Here is a 23,208-nt window from a genome sequence, read left to right as displayed (position 1 = left end):
TCTGCAATGCAGGCTCCGCCCAGCTTTAGGGCCCTGAATACATCATCTTACCTCCCACTACTTAGCAAATAAGATCCTTAGATTTTTTCACTATTCTCCTAGCACCCACTCCAGTGCTTTTTCAAGTGCTTATCATGGGGTCACTGAGTGACTACAAAAAAGCTTATGTTCTCATGGAGCTTTTCCCTGGTGGTACAGGGTGTGAAGAAAATAGACATGTGGCATTCTTTAGTGGGTACTTTGGCTCTAGAGACCAGGGAAGTGTTTTCCTAGAGGCCCAGCTGTGATTTTTAATGAAAAGCAGCTCCAGTCATGCAGAGCTCAAGACCAGAAAGTTCTTTCCACACTGTCTTTCCAGAAGAACCCTCAGTTTCATTTCACTGGAGTACACAATGCCCTTAGAAGGTTCTCATCCTTCCCTCAGAGGTGCACCATATTCTGCCCACATCCTGGAAGCCATCTGCCACAGGAGAAGCTGACATTGATCTGTTCCCACATCTCCTGTCATTGATGTTTCCCCTCTGGGCTTCAATTCCAGGATGTACTTCCAAACTGTGATCTTATGCAAACCAACCGCTAAACCTACATTTGGAAACTGCCCTTTGCTCCTGTCCTGATTGAAGATCAAGTCAGTTGTGCCTGTTGCTCTACAGACACTACTGAATCACCGCAGCAAACACTAATTGTTCTATCTGTCCCACAAAACTGAGGAGGCCAATTAGGTTGTATTTAGCCTTGGGCTTCACTGGGAATTTAAAAACACGGGTATTCTCCAAAACTCTTCTCCCTTCACTCACATGTGAAGAGGCATAGTTTAAAATTTTAGAGTCCCGTGACTATCCCAGATCCGCTCTCCAGTCCAATCCCCAAATGTCGCCAGCTTCAGACCCCCTCTGCTAGCACCCGCAGCACGTGCGCCGCTCCCGCGCCCCATGGGGCTGCTGCAGGCCAGCGGGTCCCGGCGTGCTGCGCGCCGAGCACGTGACCCCGCCCCCTGCCATTGGCCGGGCGGGAGGGGCGGGGCCGCGGCGCGCGCGAGGCTGCCTGCCGCACTCGACTACGGCCTGCGGTCCCGGCGGCCGCGAGGTTCGAACTCCGCTGGGGCGGCGGCCGGCGGCGCGGGGCCCGGACGCAGCCTGTCCACGCGCACGCGCAGGCAGCAGCCACCCGGGCGCGCGCGGCGGGCGAGGTGCGCTGGACATCCCTGTCTCTGCTCAGGAGGGCGGGGGCGGGGCCTGCACGCCACACCTCCTTCAGTCTCCAGCCCCGGGGCAGGGACGTGGCTGAGAGATTGTGCCAGCGGAGGTTACCGCGGGCCTGGGGCGCCCCTCGAATGAGCGGGAAATCGGGGGACACCCTCTGCTTCCCCAGGGTGTCCAATACGAAGGGGGATGGCACCTGCGGGAAAGGAGACGGGAGATGAGACGGAAGGGTCTGGGACTCCTGCGAGCCTCAGAACCCTCATGGAACAGAACGCGTGGGGGCAAGTGAGCTCCAAGGTCCTGGGGTTCCGGTCCCGGCTGCACCTCACGTTGCGGTGAGGGCGCACGCAAGCCCTTGCTTCTCCCTGGGCATCTGATCCCCATTCCTCGGAAAGACAAGGCTAGCACCTGCCAGCACCCGCGAGGTGCGAGGCCTCCCCTCTGGTCTGCCGCAGGATGCACCTCTCCGCCGCGGCCCGGCTCTGGGGACCCCCGGGGCTGCTCCTGACGCTCGTCCTGCACCCGACTCTGTGCGTGAGCTCCCACCGGGACTACTGCGTGCTGGGCGCGGGGCCCGCGGGCCTGCAGATGGCCTCCTTCCTGCAGCGGGCCGGCAGAGACTATGTGGTCTTCGAACGCGCGTCGGCCCCGGGCAGCTTCTTCACGCGCTACCCGCGGCACCGCAAGCTCATCAGCATCAACAAGCGCTACACAGGAAAGGCCAACGCCGAGTTCAACCTCCGCCACGACTGGAACTCCCTACTCAGCCACGATCCCCGGCTCCTCTTCAGACACTACTCCCGCGCCTACTTCCCTGACGCCGACGACATGGTGCGCTACCTGGGCGACTTCGCAGACAGGCTGGGGCTCCACGTGCTGTACAACACCACCATCACCCATGTCACTCTAGACAAGGACCAGTGGGCCTGGAACGGCCACTACTTCATCCTGACTGACCAGAAGGGCCATACATACCAATGCAGGTAAGGGACCTGCGCCGGAGCTGGCCAGCTGCAGCTGAGGTCTTTCCCAGAGGGACACTTTGGTTACCTGGAGATGTGGGAGAAATGGGAGAAGCAGGGCATTTCTCCCACTCCTGGATCAGACTGAGGTTCTGCTTAGGCACCGTTTCTCAAGTGTGTCCTTTAAATGTTGTGGCAAATTCCTTTCCTCTGAATTTGCCAGTCTTTGCTACTTTCATATTCACTGTGATGCTGGTATCGAGCAGAAACAGTTTATGTGTCCCCAAAACCTATCTTAAAGAGCATTTCCTAGAACTAGTGTCCCCAGAATGCATGATGGGAAATACTGGGTCAAGTGTCCAGCCAGGGTCGGCCCAGTGGGATTTCAGAACCAAACAGAAGTGAGAGGCCCAACAGGAAGTGCCTCCAGTGACCATTTTTTGCTTGCTTTGGCTTGAGAGTCAACTTAATATTGCCTGGGCCCCCAAAATTTGTTTAATCTTCACAAGGAACTGAGCGGGGAAGTTCACTGATCCCATTTGACAGGTGAACACCTGGGGCTCAGAGAAGTTGGGTAATTAATGCTGTGTATGTGGTAGAACTGCAATTTGAGCTCATATTTTTGTAACTCCAAATCCTGTGTTCCATCCGCTGCATCAGACTGCTTCTCCTTTCCTGGCCTTTAGCCTTGAACTTGGCCCCAGGCAGGTGCTCAGCAATGTTCACCTGCTCTGTTATGTAGGCCCAGCATTGCTCCTTGCCTCTCACAGCCCAGGGGCAGAAGACTGTACTGATCTGGACTCTCACACTTCAGGCAGATGTGCTGCAGCAGAAGGGAGTCAGTTATGAGCAGAGTGGACAAGGATCAGAAAAAAGGACCAATAGGGCTCTGTGTGCTCCTTCCACAGGCCATCCAGTTCTATTTTGAAACCACCCTGTGGTCAAAGCATTCTGCAGGCCAGCAGGATCCGACTCCCAAACTGACCACTGCTGGATCCTACACCCTTCTCCTCTCCAAAGAGCAGGACTTCGGAATCACACCCATCTGAGCACAAAGTGGCTCTGCTGCTCTTAGGAACTCACAGGAGCTGCATCTCCTCGCCTGGAGAGAGACCACTCAGCTCACTCCAGGCTGCTTTGAGGAGTAAACCCATGCACCAGTATAGGGCCCACCACCCAAGTATTGCTTAGCAGACATTCATACCTAGGAGGCAGGTCAGGAGGGGAAACAGAATTCAGGCTCTATTTGCATCACCAGGGGAGGTGCTTCACCTGATGGCTGTGATCAACCTTAGGTTGATTTTTCAGTTTTCTCACAGTATCACTTTCTCCTCAGTCAGAAAGCATAATTAAGCCTGGCGAGATGGCCCACACCTGTAATCCCAGCAGCTCGGGAGGCTGAAGCAGGAGGATTGTGAGTTCAAAGCCTGCCTAAGCAACTTAGCAAGGCCCTAAGCAACTCAGAGAGACCCTGTCTCTAAAAAAATATATAAAAAAGGGCTGGGGATGTGGCTCAGTGGTTAAATGCCCCTGGGTTCAATCCCTGGTCCCAAAAAAGAAAGAAAGCGTAATTAATCCCCAGGATCAGTGTGATGGATGGAGTACACTGTGCAGGCATGTGTACCCCCTGGGCTGTGAGGTCTTCGAGAGGAAGGTCTTGCAGTATGGGCTGGGTTAGCAAGTGGCCGAGTGATGAGTGAGTGAGTGAATGAACGTCTGTCACCTGTTAGGAGCCTACAGTTGGGGTGAAGTAGGTGGTTTTAACCAAGTAATCTTATCGCTGAGAGACTGCACTGTCTTTCCTATGTCCTTACCTGCAGTGTCCTCCTTGTGGCCACTGGTGTGTCAGTCCCCAACCAGGTTGACTTCCCTGGCTCTGAATACGCAGAGGGTTATGAGTCTGTGTCCGTGGATCCTGGGGACTTTGTGGGTCAGAATGTGCTGATCCTGGGCCGCGGGAACTCGGCCTTTGAGACGGCAGAGAACATCTTGGGTGTCACGAACTTCATCCACATGCTGAGCCGCTCCCGGGTGCGGCTCTCCTGGGCCACCCACTACGTTGGAGACCTCAGGTATGCTGCATCCCTGTACTGAAAGCCTGTAGGAGTCCAGGATCTGTGTCGCTGTAACAAAATACCTGGGGCTGGTCCACTTACAAAGAAAGGAATTTTAGGGCTGGGGATGTGGCTCAAGTGGTAGCGCGCTCACCTGGCGTGCATGAGGCCCTGGGTTCGATTCTCAGCACCACATAAAAATAAAGATATTGTGTCCACCTAAAACCTAAAAAATAAAATATTAAAAAAAAAGAAAAGAGTTTTATTTAGTTCATACTTTCAAAGTGGGAAGTCCAAATGGCCTGGTATTGGCTCTGTCAAGGTCTCCCCTGCCTGTGTCACCTCACAGCAGATGTCATCAGGATCACAGGAACTCAGGAGGGAGCGGTCATGTGGTGAGATGGGAAGACAGATGAGGGAAAGGGTCAGGTTTGCTAAAACTGTCTCGCTAGACAGTGGCCTTCTCTAGGCTCCACCTCTGAAGGTCCCCCACCCTCCCAACATCACCACGCTGGGGACCAAGCTCCCAACACAAGTCCTTGGGGACACGCCACTGCCCAACCCTCGCAAGCCCCAAATGTGGGAAGAACCACCTCTCACACCCCTCCTGGCCCCACCGGACTCACCAGCCCTCCTGAGTCCCCTCCCGTCTCCTTGCATTCTCTTGGGGCCCCAGAGCTATCAACAATGGCCTGCTGGACACCTATCAGCTGAAGTCCCTGGACGGGCTTCTCGAGTCGGACCTGACGGATCTGGCCATCGTGAAGGACCACGAGGGCAGGTTCCACATCACCCTGAAGTTCTTCCTGGAGGAAACCAGGGCCAACCAGAGTGCTGATGCCATCCCCCTCCCCCAGGACGACAACGACAACTTCGCCATGCGCGTGGCCTACGACCGGGTCATCCGCTGCCTGGGCTGGAGATTCGACTTCTCCATCTTCAACCAGTGAGTCCCACGGGGAAAGAGGCGGGGTCTCCTAGGAAGCACCTTCTGACCTCCTGGGGACAGGAGGCCACACAGTGGGCCATTGAGAGAGTTTTCAGAATGTCCCTGAAAGGTCTGAGGTAGGTTCCCCCTGGTTTCCCTTTCAGCTCCCAGACGGTCCTGAGACCCTCCATCAGGGGTCCTCCCCTGAGTGGTCAGGTGGGCGGTCAGGCCCAGACAGGGGTGAGCTTCTCCAGGGCCATGAGCACAGGCCAGGTCAACCTGGCATCTCTGCTGGTCAAATCTGGGCGCCCTCGGAAGGTCACTTGATCACAGTTTGCCCCAGTTCTTTATCTCTGCCCTGGGGATACTCACTTCCTTCTTATATGGTCATGTGAGGATTAATATAAGACAGTGCTTGGCATATGCTGTATGCTCAGTAAAATGTCAGTTCCTGTCTGGCATGATGGCACACGCCCGTAATCCTGATGGCTCAGGAGGCTGAGGCAGGAGGATCTCAATTTCAAAGCCAGCCTTAGCAATTTAGTGAGACCCCGTCCCAGAATAAAACGTAAAAAAGACTATGGATGTGGTTCAGCAGCTAAACACCCCTGGGTTCAATCCCTGGTACCAAAAAACAGTTAATCTCTGAGCTGGGCGCAGTGGTGCACACCTGTAATCCCCGTGACTTGGGAGGCTGAGACAGCAGGATCACAAGTTCAAGGCCCTAAGCAACTCAGTGAGACCCTGTCTCAAAATATAAAAAAGGGGCTGGGGATATAGCTTAGTGGTTCAGTGTCCCTGAGTTGAATCCTTGGTACAAAAAATAAAAAGTTCCTAAAGTTATTCATAATGGATTTTGAAGGACTGCCCAGTGGAGCCTGGTCTGTAGAGGTTGCTACTCGGACACGTGTGAGGGTTGGGCCAGAGCATCCGCTCACTCTCTCTTGCCTTCTGGCCAGGGCACAGGAGGACAAGGGCCTGCCCAGACCCTCCTTTCCCCTCAGATGACAGCAGGCCTCAGGTTTGGCCCAGAGCCTAGTCTTGGGCCAAGCTTGGATTCGAGCTCTGTCCCTGACCTGCATGTCCTTGATCTAAGCCCAGGTGCTTCATCTATGAGATGAAGTGGGATGGGTGGAAAACCCACTGTCTGGAAAGGGCTTCCTCCACACGAGGACTGTGACTGACCCCTTTCCACTCCCAGGTCCCTCAAACTCAGCTCCGGGAGCGAGTTCAGCAAGAAGTACCCGCTGATCAGAGCCAGCTATGAGTCCAAAGGCAGTCGCGGCCTCTTCATCCTGGGCACCGCCAGCCACTCGGTGGACTACCGCAAATCAGCTGGGGGCTTCATCCACGGATTCCGGTACACAGGTGAGTCCACTGTCCCCAGGCAGGACCCGTCATTATCCCTGGGGCTTGTGAATACTCCAGACCTCCAGAAGCGTTAAGGGACTGTTCACCAGCAGTCAGTGGTCATAGCTTCCTGTTAGGCAGCTGACCCCAGGTTTTCATGGCCTGAGGGTCACCTAGAAAAGTAGCAACAGATACAGCATAAAGGTGGGAGGCTCTGGGGTGGCCTGTGTTGTGCTTAAAGCCTGAGGGGTTAACAGATTCTAACACGCCTGTAATCCCAGTGACTCAGGAGGCTGAGGCAGGAGAATCATAAGTTCAAGGCCAACCTGTCAACTTAAGAAAGACCCTGTCTGAAAGTAAAGTAAAAATGGGCGGGGAGGTGGCTCAGTGGTAGAGCACCCGTGTCCAATGTCCAGGGCCACAAAGCATGCTAACCTGGATGGGTGGTCTTAGAGGTGACCTTACCCTGGCTGAGCACATCCCTATCATCAGAGGTGAAAAGGAGGTGACTTCTGCCCGCTCAGGGCTGTCCTGAGGCTGAATAAGGTGATTCCTGGGCACCCATCAGCCAGCTGGGTGGCTCTGTCACGCACACGCTGCCTGCTGACAGATTGAAAGAAAAGTTGCAATCAGATTAAATACTTGTGATTCACAACTCTCAGTACTGAAGGTATAAATTTTCTACTAACTTGAGAGTGCACATCAAATACTAAAACATAATTTTGAAAAATAATTTGACTTATCGTACAAAAATAATGCCCAACCCAAAAATGATGCCTTGTGATTTTAAGGATAAATGGGAACTAGACGGTGAGAGAGAGAGAGAAGGGGACTTCCCCTCCCCCTGCCCTCCCTTTCTCTTTTTTTTTTTTTTTCCCTGTGCTGGGGATTAAACCCAGGGCCCTTGGCTCTACCTGGGGGCTACACCCCAGTCCTTTTTATTTTAAGACAGCACCTCCCTAAGTTGCTGAGGCTGGCCTTGAACTTGCAATCCTCCTGCCTCAGCCTTCTGTAGTCACTGGGGTTACAGGGATGAGCCACTAGCCAAATCCTCGTTTTTCTCAAGAAAGCTCTGAGGATCAGAGTTTTCATGACTTTCTCACTGTATCTGGGGCTTGTTGTTAATGGAACTCCAGTTGCTGCATCCCCCGATTAAGATAGGGTTACTATGAAAAAGATTATCACGAAGACCCAATCAGTAATGATGACATTATAAATTACGTTATAATTAGAGGCCCTGGATTTTCATAGCTTGTCTTGAATTAAAAGGTATAGGGTGCTCCTTGCTCCTCTGATGAAGCACCAAAGAGTAGGTATAATGTGCGGGATCACTGTGATTTCTTGAGAATAACTGACGTTGGATAAATGTGAATCTAAAGGTTGGATCCTCTTTTTAGCAGATCCCAAGTCAAATATTCATGTTGAATTGCAAATTCAAGAGAGTAGTTTCAGTTCTGCTCGGGCTTCTCCCGCCTTCTTTACCCCTTAACAGAAAAAGAAGTAGATCAAAGCTAGTTGACTAGGATATTTAACTGCTAACTAAGTTTTCCTGGGGTTTGATCCCACCAGTTTAGTAAATTTTTAGCTTAAAGTGTTTGACTTGCATTCAGTGGATGTAAGATTCAGTCCAGAGTTCAGAGCAGAAGCAGCGTGCTGGGCCCAGGGAAGATCAAGCGTCTTGGGGCTGGGGTGTCTCAGTGGTAGAGCACCTGCCCGCACCAGCAAGGCACTGGGCTCCATCCTCAGCACTGCTTATGAATAAAAGTCCATCAACAAAATATATATATATATTTAGGTGATGGAAGGAAAATGTTTCCAGCGGGATGTGGCTCAGGGCCCCGGCTTAGTGTGTGGGAGTGTCTGGTGGGAGCCAGGCCACTGACATAGGCCAGCCACGCCAGAGCCTTTCCACAACCGCAGAATTTACTGAATAAAATGAATCCACAAGGCCAGGTGTGGTGGCGCACGCCTGTAATCCCAGCAGCTGGGGAGGTGGGCAGGAGGATTGTGAGTTAGTTCAAAGCCAGCCTCGGCAAGTTAGTGAGGCCCTGTATCAAAATAAAATATAAAAAAAGGGCTGAGGATGTTGCTCAGTGGTTAAGCACCCCTGAGTTCAGTAATCCCTGGTACCAAAATAAATAAATTCACAAGTCGAATCACTTTGTTGGCTTTAATTCACCAAATCCTCATGTCCCTTTGGTAATCGGGGTCTTTTCTTCCTTTCCACTCTTGATTACTAATATGAAGTCACACTTAATACGAGAGTATATAGGTTCCAGAATGGCTGAGAAAGGTTAAGGTGGCAACAGGGATTCAAGAGCCTTGCCCAGGGCAAAGGCAGAGAGCAGATACAAGTGAAGATTAGATCACAGCCAGAGGCCTTGCTCAGGCACAGAGCTGTGGAGTTTGAGGGCTGGGTGGCGGGGCAGGGCGGGGCGGTGTCTAAGCAGCCTCATCAGACAGAGATGAGGCTGGGGCTTCACCAGAGGTCTGGTAAGAGGATGTCTCTGGTGCCTCTCCTGTTACCCTCCAGGTGAGGGTGACACCATTCAGAGGTCTGTTTGATAAGCTCCAGGGCCTGGTTTCACAGTCGTGAGCTTAATACCTCGTGTGCCCATGTGTCTCTGATTTAATCCAATGAGTTCACAGGCGTCACTCTGGGTTTTTTGTTTGTTTGTTTGTTTGTTTGGTGCTGGGGATTGAACCCTGTGCCTTGGGCATGAGTGGCAAGCACTCTACCAACTGAGCCATATCCCTAGCCCACAGGCGTCACTTATTAGCACAGATGATTCACTTACCGGTTTGTGCCTTCTGATTGTGCTGGGCAGCCGTTTGGTAAGTTCAGCATGTCCAGCATCTGGTGGTTATCTATCCATTTGCCCAGACGAGCTACGGAGTCCCCCTGCCTTAGCCCTGAACTGAGTAGCTCAGGGCAGGCCGCTGCTTTGCAGGATGGAATAACTCTGCTGTTCTGCAGCACACCAACGAATTCGGCCCAGGCAGTCTGTTCTCCACAACTAGGCCCTGGGTTCAATTCCTAACACCGCAAAAAAAAAGTGGGGGGGGGATTGTTTCATATTTTCCAGTTGAAATTTTGTTTTTATATCATTGATTGTTGGAAATATTATTAGGGTTGTGCAATAAGTTAATCATATGCAAAAATAGAAATTTAGTAACGCCTGCACAGCTGTGATTTTTTTTTTTTTTTTTTTTTTTTTTTTTGCTTTCCACCAATACTGGGGATTGAACCCAGGGGGCTCTACCCCTGAGCTACACCCCAGTCCTTTGTATTTTGAGAAGCTGATAAGCTGCCCAGGCTGACCTCAAACATGGAATCCTCCTGCCTCAACCTCCCCAGTAGCCCAGATCACAGGCCAGCACCACCATGCCAGGCTGGCTGTGGATGTTACTATAATAATGCTGTAATTTCTTGAGTTTTTTTTTTTCCCCAGCCCTGGGGATTGAACCAGGGGTGCTTAACCACTGAGCCACATCCCAGCCCTTTTTATATTTAGAGACACGGTCTTTTTGAGCTGCTCAGCACCTCAAAACAACCTCACTGTTGCTGAGGCTGGCTTTGAACTTGCGATCCTCCTGCCTCAGCCTCCCAAGCTTCTGGGATTACAGGTGTGTGCCACCTCCCTTGGCTGTTAGTTCTTGAATAAGGATACATTTAGTTAAAAATCCTATGAGGGAAGATAAATCTCTTAGGGATAATAAGGGGTCAGAACTATAGGAATTATAGTGGTACTCCGTTTCAGGGTATGATAACAATAATGTTATAGTGCCTCTGATTAAGAGTGATATTATGAATACCATAGTTGTCCATATGACATAAGTCAGCATTTTCTGAAGAATCAACCGAGGAGGGGGGACTTCATGCCTCCTCCTCCAGGTTAGAGTGGGTGGGCTCAGCTGTGGCTTGAGAATGAGTCCCTGCTCCTTGGGGCCATCAGCCCCTGAATCCATGGCTGCCTCTGGAACTGGAGGGTCCAGGGAAGGCCCCACCACAGCCTCGCGCCCCACAGACAGTGGCACTGGCAGCTCCTCGGGCTGCTGAGCGGGGGCTCTGCCACCTGCAGCTGCTGCCTAAACCAGTTAATTTGCCATTAAAATCCCTAAGGTCCCATTGCTGCCCCACTTGACCTTGACGGTGGTCTGGCATCCCGCTGCCCTTCCCACCTGGCAGGGAGAGGTCATCGTGCCCTGCAGTCCATTCCCAGATGATGTGTGGTCAGGAAGGAGCTGGAGGGCTCCGGCTGTCTGCACACCATCCCGGCTGCCAGGCCTCACCATCCCACATGCGCTGCCACCCGTTCCCACCATCCTGGCCACCACTGCCCAGCCCTCTTGCTTCCTCTGTCCCCATCTTTCCATACACTTCATCCTCAGCCCCATGAAACAGATCCTGTTAGTTCAACTCCATTTTCCAGATGAGAAAACTGGCACACAGAGAAGTCAAGTAACCTGCCCTTAGCCACCCAGCCAGGGGATGGCAGAGGGGATTCACATCCACACCCGCTGACTCTAAAGCCACACCTAGGCAGTAAGCTTCAGGCAAGTGGGAATCAGTCCTGGGTGCACAGGCAACTGACCGCTGTCCCCAAGCAGCTGAAGCCCTCCCGGGGTTGGGACAGTGGTAACCCTGAGAAACTGTCCCAAGGGAAGCGAAAGACATCGAGGCAGCAGGATGTGATGGACGACAGAGACACCAGACGGATGCTCCTGAGCGCTGTCCCCACGGCCTCACTGGCCCGCCCTCCAGGGCCGTGGTGCCCGCGGGAACTGCCTTTCGCTAAGCACAGACCTCGGCCTCCTGGGCTCACAGTTCCTGGGCTCCCTTCCCTCTGGACACTTCCAGAGCCTCTGCAGGGCTGCTGCCCACGGGTCGTGGTGTCCCCCCGCCCCTTCCCACACGGCCACTGTTGGCACTGCACCTGGCACTAGGGGCTTCGCCTCCCCGGGCCTCGGGCCGCAGCCTCCACCCTCCCAAGCTCTGGCTGCTCCCCTCTCCACCCTCAGCTCAGCCACTGCGCCTCAGGAGCCAGGCCCTGGCGCCGGACTCCTCCCGGCTCGTGGCCACCCGGCTCCTCCACGCAAGCCCTGTTGGCGCCTGGCCTTCACTGTCTGGGGCATTTGCTGGTCAGCTGTGGGGGAGCAGGTGTCCATGTGCAGTGCTCCTCCCAGGACCCGCCGCCAGCAGCCCCAGGGAAAGGAAGCCCCTCCCTGTCACTTAGCTACCAGCTGCTCCTGCACCCCATGTAGAGATAAGAGCGCCTCAAAATAGCGCTAGAGGCAGGGGTGCTGGGGGGGGGGTGCTATCCAGGCTTTCCAGGTGGGCGGCTCTGGTGGGAACGGGCTGGAGGGCAGCGAGGCTCTGGGTCTGGGTTGGGCTCCTCAAGTGAGGTGACGGTGCCCGGACTTCCACTGCAGAGGGCCTCAGGCAGAGGTGGACAGACCCAGGCTTGTGGCCCCCACCTAGCCTCACCCATTCCTCTGCCTGCTCATCCCAGGGGATGCCACTCAGGGGCATCTGTGCATGGCCACAAGCAGAGAACAATTACTGTTTGGAACTTGACCCAAACCTTTGCTGCCCCCACTCCGCCGGAAGGCCTGCACCTCCCGCGGAGTGAACACAGATACGATCTGAAGAGCCACAGGCCCTTCCTCCCTCTGGCCCTTTCAGTGCGAGCCGTCCACCGGCTGCTGGAGCATCGGCACCACGGTGTGGCCTGGCCCTCCACCGAGCTGCCCATCACACAGCTCACCAACGCCATCATCCGGCGCGTGAACGAGGCCTCGGGGCTCTACCAGATGTTCAGTGTGCTGGCCGATGTCATCCTGCTCAAGGGGTGAGTAGCCCGCCTGCCCCCCAGGCTTCACCCACGCACCCTGCAGCACACCACTGCCCACTCTGTCTGTGGGGGAGCCCAGCTCTTCCCTCTTAAAATGAGTCGGGGTGGGGCGGGGGAGTGCAGTCAGACAGTTGGTCCTGGGCGTGAACTCTGGGTTTATCCTTTTGCTGTGTGACTTCAGGCAAGTTAGTTAACCTAACTGAACCTTTTTTGCAAAATGGGGATGATCATCTTGCAGGGGTGAAGAAGGAGGTCAAAGTCACTGGTGGAAACCCTTCGCCACCAAGGTGCAGAAACAGGGTGCCCCTGGGAGGTCAGTCCCCAGCTTGGGGTTAAGAGTTCGCATACACCGGCCGGGACCCACTCGGTCCAGGTGCTTATCCATCCAGAACAGGCAGCAGAGCACTGAGGACTGGGCCTCAGAAGGACACCTCGCAGAGCACCCAGGGAGCCGCCTAGGGAGCTGGGGAGGGGACCAGGGAGGGGAGCAGGGGAAGAACTTCTGGCTCCTGGATCGGAGCGCGGCCAAGTCCCGGGACACGAACTCAGCACGGCTCACGTCACCCTCGACCACCCTCTTTCACCTGGACACCCAGCCTGTGGGCAGATCCCTGAGCCCCACCCGCCTTCAGCAGTGTCCAGAACCCGATGGCTCTGGCTGGCTGCCCCCTTTGCTGAGGTACTGCCACCTGTAGCCTGGGCTGTTCTCCACGCAGTGGCCAGAGGGCCCCCCCCCCAGGAGGTGGCTGCACGGTTGGCCCACCGAGTGCTCGGCTCCCTGCCGCCCGACCCCTCCTGCTCTGTGGCCCAATCCCCAAGCTCCCAACTAGCTCAGGGCGGCCACTCCCTTCCGGCCTGCAGGGCTCTTCCCTCCAGGGTGCACTTCAGGGTGTGGAGTGTTCTGGAATCTCTCGAGGTCCGAGAGAGTGGTGGTCACAGCATGCTCACACGGGTGTGTGCGGGCTGGTGCTCCATGGTAGGGCACTCGCCTGGCACGTGGGGGCCCTGGGTTCCACCCCAGCACCAGACAGCAAGGAGAGCCAGCCAGAGCGGACGCCACTGCGCTGGCACTGTGGGGAAGGGCCATGTGGCCAGGCAGCCGTGCCCACACCTGTCCCTGGCCACAGCTCTGAGACCGCGTGTTGCCCCCCAGGAACGCCTTGGCCTTCGAGTACCTGGAGGAGTTCCCCATGCAGATGCTGGCCCAGCTGGAGACGCTCACCGGGAGGCCGGCCAGGCACGGGCTCTTCGTCGTCAACATGGAGTACGGCAAGAACTTCTCTGGGCCCGACAAGGATGTCTTCTTTTATGACCGGTCGGTGGGGCACACCGAGGACGCCTGGCTGTCCAACTTCCTCCACCCTGTCATCTACTTCTACAGACGCCTCCCCACCGGTGAGCGGGCATTTATCACAATTCATTCCTCGCAGCACTCCTTCAGCTGACAGAGGGGACCCTCAGGGACTCTGCCCAGAGACCTGGCTGAGGCAGAAGGTCCGAAAAAATTGCCATTTCCAGATTCTGGCACATACTGTGACCTGCATAGGCCACGCTGGAGTGTCATGATCCACCAAGCCCCACACAGGAAGAAGGGCACTGTCATACCAGTGTCTCCAAAGGACAATGACCACAGTGGGTGAGGGGCTGTAGGTGGCATGTTAGAAGGAACAGGGCAAGGAACTGGAACTGACTAGCACAGGACAGAAAGAGCTGGGCCAAGTCTGTCCTTTCATTGCTGTGTGACGTTGGACTGTTACTGAACCTCTCTGAGCCTGGCTTCCTTGTCTGTAAAATGGGGATGACCGTAGTCCCCTCCCGGTAGGACTGCATGAGGACACATCTGACGACTCACCCGGAAGGGCAGCAGCTCTGGCGCAGCTTAGCTCCAGTAAACAGGCAGCCTGGGGAACGTGGCTTGTCCTTCGGAGCTCGAAGGGCTCCAGAGAAAGAGGGTGGCCAGCTCGACCTGTTCCCCAGGGCGGGCGGGTGGTGCCAGCAGGGGAGGAGCACTGAGAGTTAGAGCTGCCCGAGGCTGGGCTGCGGCTGGCCTCTGGAGAAGGTGCCCGCACCAGGCTGGCCAGGTCTGCGCTCAGCGGGCTCCTCACCGGGGTCCCCGGGTGGGAGTCTGGACCAGCGAGCTCTAGACCCTTTCATTGCGGGGCTCCAAGCCTCTCGGGGAAGGACGGCTGGGAAGGGCCTCAGTCCAGGGAGGGGGCGGACACCAACCTCGAGCTGCGGGTCCTGGCGCTGCCCTCGGGGGCCACGGTGACGATCCAGTTCCTCTCCCTCTGTCAGCCCTCCTCCTGGAGCCAGCCCACAGCCCTCGCAGGCGTGGTGGGAGGGAGCGCAGGAGGCGTGGGGACACTGCGTGGCCAGCCTGGCCCTGACCCCCGCCTCCTCCACAGAGCAGGAGGTGAGGTTCCGCCCCGCACAGTGGCCCCTGCCACGGCCCACGGCCATCCACCATGTTGTGGAAGACTTCCTGACCGACTGGACGGCGCCCGTGGGACACATCCTGCCCCTGCGGCGCTTCCTGGAGAACTGTCTGGACACCGACCTGCGGAGCTTCTACGCAGGTGACGCAAAGGGACCAAGGTGGAGGTGCAGGGATGGCCAGGGAGACCAGGGGCCCAGAACTCCAGAGCCCATTGCCCATAAGGGGGTGGGCAAGGCGTTCCCTGCAGCCCCCTCCCAGGACAGTGTCCCCCAAAATACAGCTAGACTGGCAGGGAAAGAAGGCAGCTCCCCAGAGCCCAGACTCCACAAAACACACCAACCGAGCCGGGCTGGGTCCCCGAGTGTCACCGCACACAATGGGGTGGGAGAGCCCTGTGTAGAGGCCCTCAGCCAAAGTTTGGATCTTGGGGTGAACAGGCAACAGCCCACGGAGGGAAAGAGGGGATTGTGGCTCAGGAGTTAAGTACCCCTGGGTTCAACCCCCGTACATATATATATATATATATAAATAATTTATATGTTATGATGTGTAATTTATATGTTATATAATTTACATGTATATATTTATTTTATATATTTATATATTACATAATTTACGTATTATATATTTTTATGTTATAAAATACATACTTATGTATAAATATGTATTTTTAACTGATAATCTGCACATATGTAGATGCACAAGGTAATTCACAGAGCCAGAGTCAAACACCCTTGAAGAACTGGCAGTCTTGGAGTTCTCAGCTTTGATCAGACTCTGATTCCTGAAATTATATCGGAGGTTGGAGTCCTTGGCTCCAAATGCCTGTTGGTCTCCTGAGATTTCCAGACTCTACAAAAATGCCGTCTGTGTTAGGGGCACGTTCCCACCTTGACTGTGGGCCCCTCCAATAGGCCATGCCAGGCCATCGGGCTCCCACCTCCCTTTCTAGACAGTTCTGGACAGGGTGAGCCACTGAGCCACTGCCTTGAACTGGGAGGATTCCTCCTGGAGACGGCCAGCGGGCAGATGTGGCTCCTCTCTGCCCCCGCCCCCAGCTGTCCGGCAGCTGCTAGCTCTGGCCTCCAGCTGCTGGGCGTCCGGGCCCACCACACCTTGCAGAGGGGGTGACATCAGCAGAAGGTTGTGCTGGAGAGATAGCCACCTCACTGTCCTCTGTCCTCCCTGGCACCTGCTCTCTTCCCTGTTCAGAGAGGACTATCTACCTGTCCTGCCGGGGTCCCCTGGTAGAATTCAGAGAGTCAGAGGGACACCCTGGGGCCCCTGTCAGCCTGTTTGCCCCAGGAGCCCCACAGTGTCCCCTGTTACGTACCTCCCTACGTGAGATGAGGGGGCCTGGGAGGCGGAAGGCTTCTCCGCAGCTGTAGGAGGTCTCGACCCTCCATGTCCCAGCCTGTCGCCAACTCCCCAGAAGACCCAGCCGACATCCATCTTATCTCTCCTGAGCTTTCATTCAGAGCCATATGAGTACAGCAGGCCCCGCTTCTCTTCAGGACACATGTTCCAAAACCCCCAGTGGATGCCTGAGACCATGGATAAAACCAAACCCTTGACCTGCAGTGCATGGTGTGGGCTCAGTCATGTCCGGGGCCTCGCTGAAGTCTTCACATAGGCTCGATGACTTTGGGTGCAAAATGTTGATGTCAGTGGGAACAAGTTTCCTGCTCATGTCACCCACCCACTGGTGTCATGCCCTTCCGTCCTAGCACGCACGAGGCACTGTGGCATGACTTTTGAAGCTTGTAGTCAACAGAATAACCAGCATGAATTTCTTTCCCATCACAATTTCACAGATAGAAAATGTTCTTACCATAGATTTTAGCAACCACAGCATGTGATTTTTTTTTTGTCTTATTAAGTCTAGAACAGTCATCTTTTCACTGAAAAGTAGTATTTTACAGCTTCTTTTCAGCACATCCAAATTGCTACCATGATTGTTCTCATGTTTGGGAGGCATTATCAAGTAAGGGTTACTGCTAGGAGCCACAAGCAAATATACAATGTATGGCACCTTTGGTTGTAAAGTGACGCCAGCTAGCCACTGAGATGATTATGTTAAGATTTACATTCATATGCAAATTGGACTCCCGCTGTTCACCTTGGCCTGCTACCGGACTCATGTTACGGACTCATGTTACCAGACTCTTGGAGAGTTCCCATTGGTTGGGGAAGGATAGTAGGAGGAAATTCCGGGGGAGGTCCGGGGGACCCCGGGGTTCCGGTCGGCGCGCGGTTCCGGTCGGACACCCTCGTGGGAGGACCGGTTTTTGACTTGCTGGCGCTGAGAGTGTTAGCGGCTTTTTCAAAATAAAGTTTTGTTCCTGCTTAAAAAAAAAAAAAAAAAAAAAAAAAAAAAAAAAAAAAATGCCGCAGTCTTGGCTGGGCACAGAATCACGAGCCAATCAAGCAGGAACAAAACTTTATTTTGAAAAAGCCGCTAACACTCTCAGCGCCAGCAAGTCAAAAACCGGTCCTCCCACGAGGGTGTCCGACCGGAACCGCGCGCCGACCGGAACCCCGGGGTCCCCCGGACCTCCCCCGGAATTTCCTCCTACTATCCTTCCCCAACCAATGGGAACTCTCCAAGAGTCTGGTAACATGAGTCCGTAACATGAGTCCGGTAGCAGGCCAAGGTGAACAGCGGGAGTCCAATTTGCATATGAATGTAAATCTTAACATAATCATCTCAGTGGCTAGCTGGCGTCACTTTACAACCAAAGGTGCCATACATTGTATATTTGCTTGTGGCTCCTAGCAGGTTACCTAAACACCAGCACTGAGATACTGCCACTGTCATCTGATAATCACGATACCTAAGTAACTAACAGGCAGGTAGTATATACCATGTGTATACACTGGTCAAAGGCATGATTTCCATCCTGGGCAGGACAGAATATTTATCTTTTTTGTCCCCACAGTATTTAGACAGAACTTCACATGCAGTATTTGCAACTCAAATACTGTTGCAGGAGGCTTCAGCTCACAATTCCACTGAATTCCCACCACATCCAAGCAAGTCTCCAGAAGAGAAGGCTGAGGGTGTGCTCAAGAGGAATGAGCTCCTGCCCCAGACGTTTCTTTTTTTTTTTTTTTTTTTTTTTAGTTGTTGATGGACCTTTATTTTTTTTATTGATATGCAGTGCTGAGAATCAAACCCAGTGCCTCACACATGCTAGGCAAGTGCTCTACTACTGAGCCACATCCCCAGCCCCCCAGTCATTTCTGTGGTTGGCTTTGACCTTGGAGCCTTGTTCTCCCAAAAGGTCAAGGCAGCCTCCTGTTTTCCTGTCCTCATGGAAAGTCATGATCCATGACTACCCAGGTCATGTGTGAGGCACCCAGAAAGGTCAGATGGCAGTTTCAAGGGGTGCAAGGTCCTGGGCGAGGCCCACTGAGATGCCCCAGCCCCCCAGCTTTCCCTTCCTGCACCTCTCCCCACGCCTCCAGCCTGCCTCCCAGCCTGACTCCTCCTCCTCCTCCTGCTTTCATACAGAGTCCTGTTTCCTGTTCACCCTGACGCGCCAGAAGCTGCCCCCGTTTTGCCAGCAGGGGTACCTGAGAATGCAGGGGCTCATGGGCACCGAGAGCCTTCGGCGGCATGGCGTGGAGAGCGGGCTCCTGCAGGACTATGCCACCATGGACGAGCCCCTGGAGGACAGCAGCCAGCAGCCTGGGGAACACGGGCCAGAAGGTCACCGCCTGTCTCGGGGGCCTCCACTCCAGTCCCTTGACAGCAACAAGGAGGAGCTCTGACGGTCCTCCTGGGCTGTGGGCACCGCGGCCAGGCCTCCCCACAGGCCACGGTCAGCCCTCTCTCCCCGCAGCCCCCTCCACTGATGCATGACGGCCCAAGGCCACTGAGGCCTTGCCAGGTTGACACCAGAGCCACCCGCAGAGCCAGCAGCAGTGGGGCTGCTGCAGCACTGCGGTCCCCCCGGCCTGGTCCCTGGTGCCCAAGAAGCGGGGTGAGGAGAAGGGCATCCTCTGCCGGTATGAGCTGCCTTCTAATGCCGAGCTCTTCAGCTGGACCATCGCTGAGTGCCAAGCTGGCCCACTCTGTCCCCTTCAAGGGCCCACCTGCTCCTTTTCCTTCCACTCCACTCTTGTGACCGGCCCAGAGCCCACCTGGGACCCTTCATGGTGAAACCCACCCTCGTTGTCATCAGGTTTCTGGAGGCACTTATCTTCAGGCACCCCGAGGGTTTGCATGGCAGAGAGAAGTCCCTGCAAGGCCACCTGGTGCTGAGCTGTGGCTCTCTCAGGGTCAGGGTCCTGCCCCAGCCGCTCTGCATCCTGTGTCCTGATCCCCACCCCTCCCCTGGCCTCTGGTGTCCTGAAGCACACCTTGCTTGGACCCGCCCCTGCCCAGTATAGTGAAGCTGTTTTGCACCTGTCACATGCACCAGGAGACATATGCAGATGCCCCCGGGTGACAGCAATGGTGAGTCATTCCTGGTTCCCTTAGCTCTTCAGCTGCTCTTGTCCCTCATCACTGGGTGCCCCTCAGGGGTTTCTCTCGTTCCTGAGGCAAGGCCTGAGCCTGGGCCTGGTGGTCACTTTCTCAGGGCTGCTCACGAGTTCTTCATGCGGCCATTGAAAATTCCAAAGCCCCTTCCTGGGCTCCCCCTCTTCCCCTCCTGGCTAGTTCCAAAGCCCCATAGCCACTGGCCTAGCTGTATGCTCAGTCACCTCCTGTCCCTGGCAGAGTTCCAACACTGCAAGTCCCACACTTCGCCCACAGCAGGGTGACTGTCGCCCCCATGATCCTACCTGGGACAGTTTGCACAGAGCTGAAGCTCCTGAATTAAGGGTTTTCCCGAATCCCGGGTGTGGTGTTCACTGAATTTCACACAGATCCAAGTCGAGCCCACGTAGGACCCTGTGGGTCCCCTCCTGCCTTTTCAAAGTCATGCTTTAAATGAGTCTTTTAATTGGGGCTGTGCCCAGTGTCCGATCCTATTCCCGAAGCCCTGGGGCTAGCTGAGCCACTTGTTCAATAACAGTTTGAGGTGCCATAACAAGTGGTTGGCGACGCCTCGACATGTGACATCTGCTACTGCCTTCATCTGCCAAGTCAATCATCCCACCAAAATATCAGCCAGCCTTATTTGCTTTTAAGAAGGCAGGATTCCATTCTTGCTCAGTTGATTGGCGATGTCTTCTCTGGTTTTCTTGATTTTAATGAAGATCACTGTGGCATTTGCTGAGTCTCCCAGCTGACAGTCACAGCGGTCCCTGCCCCTTCCCTTGGCCTGCCTCAGGTGCCTGTGGCCTCGGGGTGCCGTGTGCAGGTGGCTGCTGCCTTCCTGTGGTGTTAGAGAACATTTTCTTTTTTCTTCTATTTCTGTTGTGGTTTCTGGTACTGGGGGTGAACCCCGGCCTGGAGTAGGTGAGCACACACCCCACCACCCAGTTCCCCGCCCTGGGCCCAGGTGGGTTTCTAACACTGCCCTGGCTCTGCGAATGGACGTCTTCTATGAACTTGAGTGTAAGGACAGCGAGTGCTGTCACCCCCCAGCTCCCTGGGTGTGGGTGAAATGGATTCACGTTTCCACTTTTGTACCTCGCTTCATTTTTTTGGCAAGTCTGAGCAGCACAGGCGTAGAGCTTCTGCAGCTGGACCAAATTCCTCTTTTAGCTGAGGCCTGACTTCAATAATTCCTCCTTTTTTTAATATAAGGTTATTGGTGCAAAACAGATGAGCCAGTGAAACAATCTACCATACGTAAATGTTTTTGATAAGAGGTGATTTTGAAAGGAATCCTGCCATATGCAGGGCACACCTGTAATCCCAGAGGCTCAGGAGGTTGAGACAGAAGGACCTCAAGTTTGAGGCCAGCCTCAGCACCCAGTGAGGACCTATCTCAAGGACTGAGGATGTGGCTCAGTGGTTGAGCATCCCTGGATTCAATCCCTGGTGCCATAAATAAATTTATAAACAGAAAGGGCTGGGGATGTAGCTCAGTGGTCAGGTGCATCTGGATTCAGTACCTATTAATTAAAGAAAAGGAATCCGTCTGGAGAAGTGGAGGGTTTTCCCAGTAGGCACAAGGCCCTCGTTCCATCCCCCTCAAGGAAAAAAAAATCACAAATCAATGAAAAGGATCGTGCAGGACCATGCCATGAAAAATTTTAGCCCAACTGGTTTGTAGTTTCTGGGGACGTTTGTTTTAGACCCCTCTGTCACACTGAACTACAAATTAATTCCAGATGAACCTTTGAAGCCATATAAAAACTCAGGTTGAGGACTTTTCCAGTTCAGAAGTAGGAGAAATGAATTTCCAGAGAAAGAGGTTTAACACTCCCAGGAACCCCTGCCAGCCCCTGCTGGTTAATGTGATTAAAGAAAATGGTAAAAAGGCAAAAGATAATCACACTGGAATAAACACATTAAAATCAAGGTATTTATTACACAAGAATGGTGGACGGCCGGGAGAAACGTGAAGCCAGGTGGACTCTTACTGGCTCCTGAAATGTGGAAAAACCGGGGAGCCCAGAGCACGCGTCACATAGTTAAGTGAAAAGAAGCAGGAGGTGAAGTCGCTGCAGCCACCTGCCTGTAACCACCAGCCTGTAACCGAGTAAAGCAGGACGGCTCCACCCAGGGGACTGGGGACAGAGTGTCCCCAAGGGCAGCCATGTTACCTGTGGGTTTGAAGAAGTAGGTGGGGTTCGGGCTTGTTTCCTTTCTCTGCTTTGTTCAAATTTGTGATTATGATCATAGTGAAATAAATTAATTTTTGAAAAATAATCTCTGGCTTTTTGAAATTTAGAATTGCCAAGGATGAGCAGACCCGGAGCCCTTCCCAGAGGACACGTTCCCTTCTTGGCCCGGTGGTGCCAGGGGCAGTGTCCTCTAGCAGGAGCTACTACTTCCTCCCTGGTGGGGAAGAGACTGCAGCAGGTGCCAGGGCGAAACATGCTCCTCCAAAGAAGCCAACTGGAAGTGGCGGGCGGGGGACACTGGGCTGACTCAGCACAACCCAGGTCCTACAAGACAGAGAATGAAAAATAAAAGTCTTCCCTCTGTGCGGACCTCCTGGTTTAGTCTCCAGTGTATTGTAGAGCCCCAAATTCCTTTTGCCTCTAGGATGTGGTGGCGCATACCTGTAATCCCAGCAACTGGGGAGGCTGAGGCAAGAGGCCAGCCTCAGCAACTTAGCAAGACCCTGTGTCAAAATCAAAAACAGTAGTAATAAATAGGGCTGGGGGGCTGGGGCTCAGAGGTTGAGTGCTCGCCTCGCATGCGTGCGGCCCGGGTTCGATCCTCAGCACCACATACAAAGAAAGATGTTGTGTCCGCCGAAAACTAAAAGAATAAATAAATATTAAAAAAAATAAAAATAAAAAATAAAGGTATGTGTTCTCCTACAACTAAAAAATAAAAGTCTTGGGGCTGGGGTTGTGGCTCAGTGGCAGAGCGTTTGCCTCACAAATATGAGACACTGGGTTCGATCCTTAGCACCACATAAAAAATAAATCAACAAAATAAAGATATTGTGCCCATGAATAACTAAAAAAATTTTTCTTAAAAAGTCTTAAAAATTGTTTAAAGGGCTGGGGGTGCAGCTTAGTGGTAGAGCACCCCCAGGTCCCGTTTCCAGCACCCAAAATAAAGAAAATGATAAAAAGGGACCTGCAGCCCTGAGCCAGGACCACTCAGCCAAGCCACTCCCAGATACAGAGCTACAGGGACTTTGAGAAATCAATGTTTGCTGTTCACGTGTTAAATGGGGTCATGTGTTACTTACTCAGCAATAACTATTCCATGCACTGAATAATTACACTCGCCACAACTACATGAGGAAGACAGAACTCTCCCATCCTACAGATGAGGAAACCAGGCCAGAATGGTTGCACAGAGGACAGTGGTGGGTCCACAGAAACTGCACTATCTTCCAGTCAGGGGCCATCCACTTACTGACAGCAGCCTGCTCCTCATCACCCTCTGATGGGTCCTTCCTGTGGACACTGGGTGACAAAAAGTTAAGAGATCAATTCTCAAACCCAGGAACATATGTGGTTCCCACAAGAGCACAGAGAAGTTATCAAAATGAAATGCTGATTATACAACAGGCACCTCCCTCAGAAGGAGAATTAGAGGTGGGGTGCAGCTTAGCATGCATGAGGCCCTGGGTTCCCTCCCCAGCACCAAAACAACAGCAAGGAGAGAGAATTCATCTACTCTGTCAACCCAGAGATCCCGACAGAAGCAGGGTGGGATGACCGGGGGTGGGAGCAGGGAGGAATGACCTGGGGTGGGAGGGGAGCCCTGGAGTCTGGGTGTCGGCCTCAACACTGTCCGCTCTGCAGCCAGCTCCATCAGCCCCAAATTGGATCCTTCCCTCAAAAATAAGCCATGACAGCATCATTTCACCACAGATGCTTATTTTTTTAAA

At 53.8% G+C, this 23,208-nt stretch overlaps 1 protein-coding gene and 1 long non-coding RNA gene across 4 annotated transcripts in view; one reads left to right on the top strand and one right to left on the bottom strand.

The window, feature by feature from the left end:
- Positions 1 to 1,048: 1,048 nt before the first annotated feature.
- FOXRED2 (FAD dependent oxidoreductase domain containing 2) lies at positions 1,049 to 18,614 on the top strand. Of its 3 annotated transcripts, XM_081310652.1 has the most exons (9): positions 1,059 to 1,189; positions 1,658 to 2,185; positions 3,985 to 4,236; positions 4,895 to 5,164; positions 6,348 to 6,514; positions 12,183 to 12,348; positions 13,505 to 13,746; positions 14,757 to 14,927; positions 18,303 to 18,614. In XM_081310652.1, the coding sequence occupies exons 2-9, from the start codon at positions 1,659 to 1,661 to the stop codon at positions 18,560 to 18,562; spliced, it is 2,055 nt and encodes a 684-aa protein (XP_081166778.1). In that variant the 5' UTR covers positions 1,059 to 1,189; position 1,658; the 3' UTR covers positions 18,563 to 18,614. The 3 variants fall into 3 exon arrangements, with proteins under 3 accessions (XP_081166779.1, XP_081166780.1, XP_081166778.1); XM_081310653.1 differs by having other exon boundaries at positions 1,049 to 2,185; positions 14,762 to 14,927; XM_081310654.1 differs by lacking the exon at positions 3,985 to 4,236 and having other exon boundaries at positions 1,050 to 2,185.
- LOC308658108 overlaps positions 18,614 to 23,208 on the bottom strand; it is a 24,838-nt gene continuing 20,243 nt past the window's right edge. Inside the window, exons 4-5 of the long non-coding RNA XR_014024140.1 lie at positions 22,561 to 22,780; positions 18,614 to 21,454 (exon numbers count right to left, since the gene is read on the bottom strand). This is a non-coding gene — a long non-coding RNA (uncharacterized lncRNA). The remainder of the gene's footprint in view (positions 21,455 to 22,560; positions 22,781 to 23,208) is intronic.

Source organism: Spermophilus citellus (assembly GCF_964194105.1).
Source record: "Spermophilus citellus genome assembly, chromosome: 10".
In the NCBI taxonomy this organism is placed as follows: domain Eukaryota; kingdom Metazoa; phylum Chordata; class Mammalia; order Rodentia; family Sciuridae; genus Spermophilus; species Spermophilus citellus.
Note: the sequence above shows the minus strand (reverse complement) of the source record. Positions and strands in the feature narration are given on the sequence as shown.

Excerpts from the sequence above, each read along its gene's own strand:
- FOXRED2 (XM_081310652.1), top strand. The coding sequence starts at position 1,659 with ATGCACCTCTCCGCCGCGGCCCGGCTCTGGGGACCCCCGGGGCTGCTC. Across the intron at positions 6,515-12,182 it reads CCACGGATTCCGGTACACAG|TGCGAGCCGTCCACCGGCTG; the intron begins GTGAGTCCACTG and ends TGGCCCTTTCAG. Across the intron at positions 12,349-13,504 it reads GATGTCATCCTGCTCAAGGG|GAACGCCTTGGCCTTCGAGT; the intron begins GTGAGTAGCCCG and ends GTTGCCCCCCAG.